This window comes from Tachypleus tridentatus, chromosome 1 (genome assembly GCF_004210375.1).
Source record: "Tachypleus tridentatus isolate NWPU-2018 chromosome 1, ASM421037v1, whole genome shotgun sequence".
Lineage (NCBI taxonomy): Eukaryota > Metazoa > Arthropoda > Merostomata > Xiphosura > Limulidae > Tachypleus > Tachypleus tridentatus.
The window spans coordinates 129,918,115-129,930,904 of record NC_134825.1 but is presented as its reverse complement, the minus strand read 5'-3'; the positions used below and the strand labels follow the sequence as shown (position 1 = coordinate 129,930,904).

The following is a 12,790-nucleotide window of genomic DNA, read 5'->3' as shown; positions in this document are numbered from 1 at the left end:
TTTTTATTAGACACTCTAGTTTGGATATAATTTTTTTATTATGAAAAAAATAAAATTCATTGTATTTCAGTTTTACACTATTAGTATTTTTTTTGTTGCCTCAGTGAAAGTTCTTCCCCCCCAATTGGCACAGTGGTCTTTCTGCTGACTCACACCACAAGAAACAGGGTTTTGATATCCATGGTGGACAGAGCATAGATAACCCAATCTGTAGCTTTGTGCTTAATTCCAAACAAACAGTAAAATTTTAATGTAAAAAATAAGGACAACATTAACCCCTTTTGATGTGGACAGGCCAAAGAGCATGTCATGACATTCGAGAGGGCTATTTTCAAAATTTTGTTAAATAATCTCATTATTACTTATTAACATTAAAATTTAGTTTATAACCAAAATTTTAATATTACATAGGTTTTAAGTTCTTACAATAAAAGGAAATATAAAGGAAAAATGCCAAATATTTTTGTATGTTACATAGCATTTCTTGTTGTGTTGTTGCTCTATTAATAATTAATTATGCCTATCACAAATGTGTGTAGTAGTTAATGAATTAGAAACTCAAATTGGAGATATTGGCAAATTATAATAAAACAAAAGAACTTTTTACTTCTTTAAGTTGTTGAGATATATTTAGCCAATCTAGTAGGTTGGCTCCTCCCACTATTCTCTTTTCTTGTTTCACTTCTTTTGACAAAGAGTTTATAACCAACAGAAACCTTTACATTTATGGTATAAAAAGGTGTAAAGTATAAATTAAAAAACTTAAATGGCATTAAAAAGATTAATGGCTTTTATAAAACTAAAAACCTTTCCAAGGTGGACAGTGTCACCATTACCAATAACACTGTCTAACGTTATGGACAAACCTTGGGACAGAACATGCTTAAAGTGCTGCCGTTGTTGTGAATCGTAAAGATGAAAAGAAAGTAAAATGTGGCCTATTGTGATCTGAGTGTTACATAAACTACACATTGATGCATCAAATCCAGATAAAAGAAAACGATGAGTTAAAAAACTGTGACCAATGCTCTAGTTAGAATAACTTCCTCTTTTCCGATTCTTACTGTAGCAAGACAGCCAAAGTCCAATATAGGGTTTTATTTAAAAAAGCTTGTTTTCACATTGCTCACTCCAAGTTGACTGCCAGCTGGTACAGAGCCAAGCCTTGAATACACGACCACAGTCCATGTATGGGACAGGCATAGCAATGATAGTGCCAGAGCAGACAGACTTACCTGCAGTGTCTGTGAGCTTGTTCCTGCGAATACCAACGTGGCCCAGTATCCAGAAAAACTGGATAGAAGTAGATGTTAAAGAGAAATGGGCCAATCGGTTTTGAATATTGGCAAGAACAGGCTGTGAACTAACATGAAGCTATTCCAGGGCCAGTAGAGAAATAAGGAACCACAACAAACCATGGCAGAGCCCACAACGTCACCTGATTTCGAACCATCTGTACAAATAGGAAAGGAATGATGGTTCAAAAGATGTTCAGTACATAACAGACAGTATAACAGAAAGTAGGATGGGTGAGAGCCATTGCAATTGATGCAATGAGGGTCTCTTAACACTCGTAGGCATCATGGTCCTTGCCACTGCAACGAGCACGCGCGTCAAGGAACCATGACATGACGTTTTCAAGTGACCGAACCGTTGACACTGGAAACATCGGAGAGAGTTTGGAATGTATCGCAGTACTCTGCAATTAAGATAACCTGCCTTGACAGTGACAGGTGGACTTGGGAACGTAAATGTTAGAATGAGGACATTGGTCAGCATCATAATTCAATCTTTACGAGTGGAGATGCATCTCACTGCAGAAACTCTTTCGGTGGAGAAACCAGCGAGAATTTCAGATTCTGGAATGTTCTTCAAATCCCTTTCAACAATAACTCCTCATGATGAATTCAAAGTAGTGTGAGGTATAACCTCAATAGGTATGCAACAGGAGTTCACTGTGTTGAGATGTGGATGTTTCCACCAATATCACCAGATCAAAGCTTTTTTACTGACTTTGGAGAGCCAGCAAGTCCCTCTAGTCCCTTCTGAATGAAAAAGGGAAGACATTTGCCCTAAAGGTTTGTCTGAAAGTGAATGCAGTATAAAAAAAAATGAGGATCAACAGGTGTTACAGATGTTACACCATAACATTAAGTAACTCAAAATCAGGATTGGAAAGGCCAACTTCAGGTGACTGACTGTGGTTTTTCTACTTACCTGTTAGTCTTTGTGATGAGTTATGATTATTACAGTCACGTTACAGAAAGTCCTTTACAACTTGAATTACTGTAGTTTTTCTCTTGACGTCGTAGATTAGATGTAAACATTGGTTTTATGCTATTTATTTATTAATTTTTTTAACTTTGATTTGTTTTACCTTAATTTCCTTTTATGAATTTTACTGAATTTACTGTTACCTTTTTACTGGATGTTTGGCACAGATAGCCTAGCTGCATTTTGCCATAAATCATTAAATCAACCAACCAACCAACAGAAAGAGCACTTGTTGTGTTTGTAAATAGCAAGGAGAAAATTATAATTTTACCAAAATTGTTGAAACTAGTTTTTTTTTTAAACTTGTGTGTCTTGTTTAGAAACCGAAATAGATTATAGGGAATCATATGTGAATTGAGATATGTTGATAATTTTTTTATTTTATAATATGTATATTTGAAAAGTACAAAAATGAATAGCTTTTCATTCTCTGCATGGAAGAATAAACAAGGCTTATGGTGAGGCTTAACATGTGTGCCACTTAATCACCAAGTCTTGTAACCACCATAAATGCTTAATCTTTGTTCTTGAAATATCTTTTATTTCTTCTTCTGTGGTTTAAGAAAAATAACTAAAAAAATTAAGTATTTGTTAATAAATAATGTATGTGTGTATATATATACACACATATGTAATGTATGGTAGCCAAAATTTCCCTGTACTTCATAAAATACTAAAATACTGGTCTTGTAGTTAGATTTATGCTTTGTAAGCCTCTATAGTTATGCCTACTGAACTTGTATTATCTTCTGATTGTCTGAATTGAGGTAAAATAAAAAACAAATTATGCAACATTAGAAGCTTGAAAACTTAAGGAAAAGGTTTATTAATAACACTTTAGAAAGACAATACTTTCCAAATGTCTGTACATCTATACAGTATACTACTAAATTTCTAACATCCCAGCAGAATTACCAACATTAAAAGAAATGCAATGGTTATTGTATCATTAAGAATCCTATATATAATACGTATTTTGATAGGTTCAGAGTGCAGTCTTGTTGCTCTGGAGAATTCTTGTGTAAACACTGTAGGATGCATTCAAACTTGAGTGCAAGTGATTTTAAGTATAATTATACTTCATCTTATTGTTCATAATTTTTAGAACATTCTAATTGAATATAAAAAGTTTAATGTAAATGTTTATATTTTCCATTTTCTCTACTATATCACTAATTTTAGTTGTCATCAATGTATGATGCAATGAAATGATTAAAAGTAGGAAACTGAAGATATGTATATATTTGTATGTTTTTGTAGAATATCTTTAAAGATTTTCTTTTGGTTAAATTCATAATTTCATTTATTTTCCTTTTCATGTGTAGATAACATTTAATATTTTATTTTTCTTTCTTGTCCTTTATACTAATTATTCCTCTTGATATAAGTTAATGCATATTATAGTGTCCCTGGCAGAGATGCACAAATTTTCAGCAAAATTTTTGTGCCTTCTGTAATGTCATAAACTGTGAAAACTGATACAAAGTATGATGTATATTAAAAAAATGTTTAAACCTTTCAGTTATACATTTTAAAACATAAATATTATTATAATGGAGTTTGGGATGTATACATTCAAAATTCAGATCTTTGAAACTACTTCACCAATCATAGCTGGAAAATATTTTTATTACTAGGCAGTATTTTTATAGCTAAGCAATAAATATAACAATTGGAATTTCCAGAAAAATATGTTTTAAATTTAACCAATAAAAATTACAAATAAAAAGGAGTAACTTTCAAATATAAAACAATCCAAAAACAAACTTTAAAAATTATTTGTTTTTCTTTAGTGAAAATCTCATGAGTGTTGCAACAGAAAAAAAACAAGGTACTTTCATTGATAACTCCATCTACAAAAACTACTTCAATAAAATGTACTCTGTGATGTATGTTGTGATGGTAGCTTATTTTGAGACGTAAATTTCAATAAAATATTTTTTGCTCATGGATGGTGAACATTATTGAGTTTCAAGCATGAGTTCATTGTTGTAGAACTGTCAGACAATTCCAGAAAAAGCTACAGGCCCAATAACTTTCCACAGGAGCTAGCATTTATACTTGTCCAGAGGATCGGTATTTCTGCTGCTATTACATAATTAATGAAAATATAAAAGTAAGACATAAATAAAATTTAACTGTGTCTGTAACTATAACATATTTAGATGAGAAACAATCATCAGTCAATCAAGCAGCCAACAATACTACAGTCAGTTGCATGTTTTCCATGATGACAGTTATGTGCCAACTTCAATGTAACTGTTGTGAGATTATGATTTAAAATAAGCTCTTCCTAATTATTATATACATGCACATGTAACTTCTACATGTAGGCTATAAAGCTTCAACAAATCTGTTGAATGTGGGCATGGCACATGCTAAAGGCTGAAACAAGTCATTTGTTTCACAAGCATTCTTTCAGATACCTTTAAAATGTTTGTCAGTAGATTAAGTAAGTAATCATCTTATAGTCTAGATGTACATCTACACAACTTCCATTGTATTATTGAAGATACAGAGTACCAAAGCATAGAATTTTCATAGGTTGTTAGTTGTGGGATAATACATATGAAGTTTTAAGTAATTTTTAAGTTGTTTTTTTTTTTAATATAAATAAAGGACTTAAAATAACTTTGAATCCCCAACATACATTGTTAATTTAATGCACGTATATTGAAAGTAAAGTGTTTAATTAAATTTTTAAATGTAAAATGTAACATGCTGACTTGCACAGAAAAATGTTTAAAGTGGTCCCCACATAGAAAGGGTTAGACATCCTGTTCTCAAAGCACCATATTATGGTGCTGTGTAAACAGTTTAATGAAACAAGTTAGGATTTGTTGCTTTATTTTCAGTGGAATTCTACTTCAGTCACTGACAGTAAACTAAATGTGTAATGTTTAGCAGTTGAAACTCAAGAGAAATACTTTGAAATTTAATGAACAGTGATCAAGAAAAAAAATGGTGTTCACAGCTGCTCATTTTGTTTCTGATTTCACAACTTTTCATTACACTTTGATTTGTCTACTGGCTTAAGAATAAAATGTATTGTCTGGGTAGAAGTAATAACAGATAAAATATAAATTTTTTTTTCTGAAAACGTTTTAGAAGGATTTTGTGATTATACAAATAAGGTTTGAGATTTTTTAGACAAAAGTATTTTTAATCTTAACATAAATAAATCAATCAAATCTTTTGTAAAAATACTTCATTAAAAAAGTAATTTCTTGTAATGTTTTTGAAAAGTATGTCAAATTTTGTGAAGTTGCACATATTTAAAGTTATAATATTAAAACTATATTCAAGTGAAAATGGTCACTCAGTTGGTCAATGGGACTGACCATGTATTGAAAAAGTTAAGAGGAAATTGTTTGAGATTGCCCATTGCAGTTTCATTATATTGTTTAAAATGTGTTTTGTTGGGCACATATGCTTATTGTTCTTTATTTCATTTAATATATTGTGGTATCAATTACAATTGTTGTATAAAGTTCAGGTGGTTTATTCTTTCATCCACGTGCAAGTTTGTTGATAGCAAGGAATGACAAACTATAATTTAAAACCAAGCTTAGTACTTAATTTATAATATTATTACCCAATACATTTTTTTTTATAATACTGATGTATATGCTTAGATTACTTTTGAATAGTTTTACATTACTTTAAGATTAAAAGTATTCAGTCTTGTTTATGTTTTGGTTTAGGAAAAAAGATGAGGTGATGACTATCTATCCAGCTGATGTTGTTCTTCTGGAAGGAATTCTTGTGTTTTATTTTCCCAAAATTCGTGATCTTTTCCACATGAAGCTTTTTGTAGACACTGACCCAGACACAAGATTATCCCGTAGAGGTCAGTTGTTACTCTTAGAAATGAACTTTATTAACTGTGCTTGAATACTGATCTAGGCATTTTGTTATCTAACTTGATACAACTTATTTTTTAAATGAAACTTAAGTATGAAAGGATACATACCCTACATTCGGACAACAAATTAACTGCTAAAGGATTGGTACTTATTTTCCAATTCAACTGAACTCGGAATAGCTGAATGCAGGAAATAAAAGATTGTGTAGTAGGATCATTTTGATGCTGTTCTCATGACAAAAACTAATTAGCAGTGGTTGATTACTGGTCTTTTACAACAGTTTCTTCTTACCTTGATATTGATTGAATGGACTGCTATTACTGAAAAACTGATAATTTCTGTAAGGATGTATATTTTGTGGATATTTCTGTAATACATTTATCATTTATACAAACTTTTCATAATATGTGAAAATTGGATGATATATTGCATTAAAATGTAGTTGCAAAAGTAATTGAAGTATGTACATAATGAAAAAAGCTTTAATCACAGGTATTTTAAAATTGACATCATAGTTGCTGAAGGTATTAAAATGATGTGAGAGCAAATAATATAAAGTTTCAGTCAATGGGGAATAAACGAAAAGTATAAATTAATAATATTAGATGCAAGTAATTAGAATTTGTACATCAGTGATTAGCATAACAATTTGTACAGCCTTTCCTTGCCATTATTTTATAGGAGGTATGTGGTAATAGTATAAATTAATATTTAAGAAAGTTTGTTGTACTTTAATTGTATTTGGGATTTAAAATGAAAGTTTTGTACAGTTCTTATAACTGAACTAAATTTTAGAATTGGAACATACCTGTATATTTATATCTTTGATTTCTAAGCATCCATCTTTAGAGTTGTATAGGAAATTCATTAAATCGAAGTGGAAACATCTTGAAGTGTGGTCTGTGTTACTATTTTTCAAATTTGAAGTCTTGTCTGTATTTATTGACAGTTGATTTATAGGTTCAGTGTATAAAGTTTCATCATTGTACACAGGTCATTTAATCAGAAATATTTCTAGCACATTTGCTTTATGTTAATAACATTTTATTATATTTTGTAAGTCTTTTGGAAAGCTACAAGTGGCCTTTTGAACAATGGCTATACTACTTTCATTTTTAGTATTGGAAAGAAAATTCCATTTCAAAATATGCTAAAAAAGTAAAGAAATTCCACAAAAGACATTTTCTTTGACTTTGTTCTGTATTTATTATCTAAAACTGTAAAAAATGTGTAATTATTTTTTTTCTAGTGTTAAGGGATACAAGAGAGAGAGGGCGTGAGTTGGAGCACATACTCACTCAGTATACAACATTTGTGAAACCTGCATTTGAAGAGTTTTGTCTTCCAGTAAGTACTTAAATTATACTCTCTGAGAAAATGTTTTTGTGTAAATGATGGGAAAGGCTAATAATTTTTATCATTTTAAGATTTATGTAATTACATGTAAGTTTACTATTAATGGCAGAACTGAGCTTATGCAATTTATTAAAAAACAAGCTCTTTTTTTTTTTCTCAAGGAAACCAAAAATACTAGTTTGAATAGCTTTTGTGATTTATGGTGATCTGTTGTCTACTTGATAATGTGTATGTTCAAAGTATGAATGTATTTGGCATTTATTTCTTTTTCTTGAAAATTGAAGTTCACTATTTAGATAGATAACTATCATACTCCAACTCTTAAGATAATATGATCAACAGCTGCATCACTATATATTTTCATGCCTTTAACAGTCATTAATGATGAATGACGTGTTTCATCACCTTTCTTTTAAATTGCATTTTTATGTGATTGAAACATTTTTCATAGACTTTGATTAAAACTGGTTCAGCGGTAAGTCTATGGATTTACAATGTTAAAATCAGGGGTTTGATTACACTTGGTGGACTCAGAAGATAGCCCAGTGTGGCTTTGCTATATGAAATGCACGTGCATGTGCGTGCACACACAAAAAATAGCAAAATATTTAGATGCTATTTTGTAGATGCTAATATATATAAAGTACATTAAAACTAGAGCTATGTGAAATATTTCTAGTAATACTTAACTAATATTTAAATACATATTTTGGTATGAAGATTTTCACAAGTTTAATTTACAATCATTATTGGAAACAAGTTGAATAAGCTTTAAGGCTTTAACATGTGAAAAGAACATTAATTCATTATCATGGCATTATTAGAAGCCTTGTCCTACCAATATAGCATGTTTTATTTTTAGATTGATGCCAGTGATTGTGTCAAATGATAATTTGAGTGAAATGTTATCATAAGTGTTTCTTATATGGTCTTAACTACTGGTACAAAGTTGGTCATTGTTAAATGGGGAATCATGACACTGACAGTTGAAGAGGGTGATCCCAGGACAACACATGAGTTCTACGTATTTTGTTTTTTTTTTTTTGGGGGGGGAACTTGCTAAACAACAAATCAAGAACTGAAAAAAATATACAGACCAACCTCATAGAGAAGAACAGTGACCTGCTTGTCAATTTGATATTGATAAATAATTGTATCATACTATTACCTATAGTCAGGTATAGTCACATGATTTTGTTACACAATTTAGAATACCATTGTGAGAAGGCAAAAAAACTGTATAATAGTAGGAAATTGTCATACATGTTTTGGCAGGTAAAACATGTCCTGTGGGAAGAATATTGCTTTTTGTCAGGAGTTGGGTAATATATAAAAAATTACTTGTGTCCAGGGAGATGACCCTGTTATGCATAATACGTAGATTTTGTTTAATTCCCAAAGAATTTTTCAAGTGGTGAAAACAGTAGTCATAATTTTACTTCAGGTTGAATTGAACACCTTTATGCATGTAGTATGTTATGTCTTTTAATAATATATTTGGTTCATAGACACAGTTTGTATGCCTGTTTAACAGTTTAAATTATCCCTAATCATATTTCTGATTATTACAGAGGTAATTTATTGCTTTGAAAAAAATCTAATTTGTTCTTGGGGTAACCCCCTCTCCTCCTCCCCCAAAAACCCTCTCTCTCTCTCTGCCCCCCCTCCTTTATATTGGTAAATATTAAGAATTTCAGACACTGGGCTTACAGAAGTAAGAAGTAATGGGTTTTGGTATTATTTCAAGTCTAACATATTTTAATTTTCTGATAACTTGAATAGTGAAATCAGCAGGTTAAACAACCTCATGGTAATAGGCACACAGAAAACGAATTCCTGCAGCATTATAAAACTGTTTCTTAATCATTTATGTTTTTTTCAAACAAGTGTTATATCAGAGAAAAGATGATTTAAATTAGGCATACAGTTATCAATATTTTAGGATATTTAGTATTTATTTTTTATTTCAATGTTATTTGCAAATTCACTATCCACCTCATCAATCTGTGCACTTGTATAATTGTATCTTTTGAGTGTGTGCACAGATTTGATAATACAATTGTCAGGGATGTTACACAATTATACTGCCACGTAGTGTCAGCAATAGTAGTTAGAATATCTGAAAGTAAATGCAAGCTTTTCTATATGATATTATGTACAAAAGTATTTGGTGATATTGCTACTTTTATCAGATGTGTAAGAAATAGACTTTCCATATAGTAGTTTTTTGTTACCAATAGACAAAAAAGTATGCTGATGTTATCATTCCAAGAGGAGCAGACAATGAAGGTAAGAATAAAATCTTGTTTGTTACACATTTTTTTGTCTACATAAAATATTGAATAGTATCTGATTTAATATTATTCATTTGGAGTATTACATAAAGTATTTTAAGGTGCTACCTGCAGTTTCATGCATTCTTTTGGAGTCAGCTACCATAGTACAATAAAGTATGTAATGCTTTAAAACTATTAGTTATGTACTTACATACCATCATTCCTTATTTGTAACAGATGAAGTATAAAACACTAAAGACACATAGTAGTGTGCTGTGCAGCCAAGACAACTTGCAGAACACACTGTGTGTTTATTAACAGGAGCGTAGTTTAGCATTTTTTCGACTCTTTGTATCTCAGACTGTGGTAACCTAAACTATCACATATTTTCAGTGAATGCACCCTACTGGATTTTTACTTTAAATACCAACATTCAAAGCACTTTACTAAGAAATACATGAGGTATAAAATCTCCAGTTTTGAATTTCTCTTTCTTTATACCAAAAGTACAAAAACTTCTATTTGAGAGAGAAATATACTTTCTTGGGTTTTTCCTTAAGTTGGTATACTAATAGATTTTTACAACCTACAATTAAGTATAAAATTTGGTCTGAATATTAGCTGCATATATAAAGTTATTCGACAAAAACGTTTTATTCTGCCTATGTGGTTTGAAACTTTTGCTACAGTTTCATCTAAGAGTAATGGTTAACAGGTTTTTGTTTTTATCATTCAGTTTAAAATTGGCTGACTTAGAACAGCAAAACTGTAGGGTGAAAGCATGTACAGACACATAAATATGGGTTAGGCCAAGCAAATTAGATAAGTTTTTAGCTCTAGTTTTCAAAAGAATCATACAGGTGCATGATTATTATTTGTTATTCATTGCCCACATTTAAGCACAGATTTGATAAATTGCATGAAATTTTCCTAGTTAAAGAGCATTTAGCATCACTTGATACTAGCTTAAGTAGTTAGCATAAATATTGGTGCTTAATATGGCCGTACTGAGTACGTGCAGGTGATGGCTAGAAACTCTTGATCTAGTTTCCATGGAATTATTATAAAATAACTTATTAAAACTGTTTTTGAGAAGAAAACTACCACCATGTACTTAAAAGAATAGTTGGTACTGTATAGCAGAGGTTTTTCTGAATAATAGACTGTATTTTGTTTTGCCCACCATCTTGCACTAGTTTGAATAATAAGTATGGTCTGGTCAACTAATGAATGAATATTTACTGAGAATTACTTATCAATGTTATGAGTGTAACTACCAGTTTGGCCACCAATTTAGATTTTCTTTCTTTAACTCTTTTAGCATGGCCTCAGTCACTAGAATAGACCTTGTAAACATTTTGTGTTTACAATTATAATTTTCATCCTATAAATTTGAAATTAGTAAGCAAAATTTGGCAAATTACACTATATAATAAAATTATTATTTTTTCTTGTTCCTGGGCAGAAAGTGTTATTTTCCAATTGCTTATGCCTAAAGTAAATAGCAAATACCTATTTTTCTCTTCACTCTTTGTTTTTGTGACCTGGGAGCATATAATGAAAACATGATGGGAGACTATATTTGGGGGCTGATATGTGAAAGTGATTTACATTACAGTCACAAATCTAAAAAAACTACTCACTTTTAAACATATTTGTTTATTTTTGTATAACTTTAGTATAAATACATGTAGATCTTGATTTATATGTTGTTTTATTCAAATCTTATGTGAATGAAAATGTACAAATTTGCCCGTTTTCACATAGAAAATAGGTTAATTTCTAAATTTCATTATCCAGGTCACAAAAACAAAGTTTGAGGGAATAATGGCTATTTTCTATACTTTTACAACATAAGCAATTAAGAAAACGCGTACTAATCCAGGAACAAAATTTGTTACCTAGTGTTATCACTAAACATCACTTGGTTTTCATATGCAAAATATCAGATTCTTAAATTTTTTTTACATCTTATGGTTTGTTAAGCAATGTTTTTTATGCCTTTTTCTTTTTCATGTTGCCTATCTAACATGCAGATTAATTTTCATTTGAAGATAGAAAATACTTTTATGCATTAGAAAATTTTCAAATTTCACATGAAAATTCTTTATAATCTCCAGATAATTATCAATTTTGTCTTAAGAAAAAAGCTTTTATATTTTGTTATTTTATCTAACAAGTCTCTGTGTGGGTTCAGTTGATTTAACTGATCTTGTAACAACCACAAAAATTGGGAAATAAATATAAATTATGCCTTTTTCATTCCAGAATGACTACAGATTATAACATGAGAACACAAATGTTTAGACAAAATAGCTTAAATCTTATAACATTAAAGATTTATATGTATTTATTATTTTTATTATATTGACTTTTTCAGTCGTGTCTGGCTAACAATACAGAAGTTATGATAATGCAGTGCATGTACACTCGTTACTGTATTGAGTAATATAAAACTAATTTTTAGTCTTTACAAAGTGATCTGTCTTGGCTGTATTTAAGTGAACTAGTATTTTGTAAAATAGTCACATTTCAGTTATTACACATTTGTATACACATTATTACTATTTACATACAAGTTCTTAAACTTATTTTTCTTAAACGATAGAACAGTAAATGAAGAAGTAAAGCAAGCAAATATCTCTTCTAGTTATGATATATGTACTTTTAGTTGGTTATTCACATATCATAGATAGAAGTGAGTGTATATAAGGGAGTATTTTCAAAAATGGAAAGAGGTGAAAAGGCTACTTTGTCTGATTTTGTACAGCTAAAAGAAAAGATAGGAGGTTCTTATTTTATATTCTAGCTTGTTGATATTGGTAATTTGAGTTTCAAAGTCTTACAAAACTCCAGGTGTTGTATTTTGAAATTACAAAAATCTAATTTGAACCATTGCTGCATTCAGCATACTATGTGACACACACAACTCAGTGTTTAGGTGTCTTTTAATAGGTACTTTTAAACTAAAAAATTAAACTATGTATAATACTAAAACTTGAATTGTAATCTACAATT

The 12,790-nt window shown here is 30.2% G+C and overlaps 1 protein-coding gene across 5 annotated transcripts in view; it reads left to right on the top strand.

Moving 5' to 3' along the window:
• The window catches only part of LOC143223672 (uridine-cytidine kinase 2-B-like), a 90,013-nt gene that overhangs the window by 22,556 nt on the left and 54,667 nt on the right, over positions 1–12,790 (top strand). For all 5 annotated transcript variants that reach the window (XM_076451925.1, XM_076451926.1, XM_076451940.1 and 2 more), the window contains exons 4-6: positions 5,979–6,124; positions 7,390–7,487; positions 9,737–9,785. In XM_076451925.1, the coding sequence (XP_076308040.1) occupies positions 5,979–6,124; positions 7,390–7,487; positions 9,737–9,785 (293 nt within the window). The remainder of the gene's footprint in view (positions 1–5,978; positions 6,125–7,389; positions 7,488–9,736; positions 9,786–12,790) is intronic.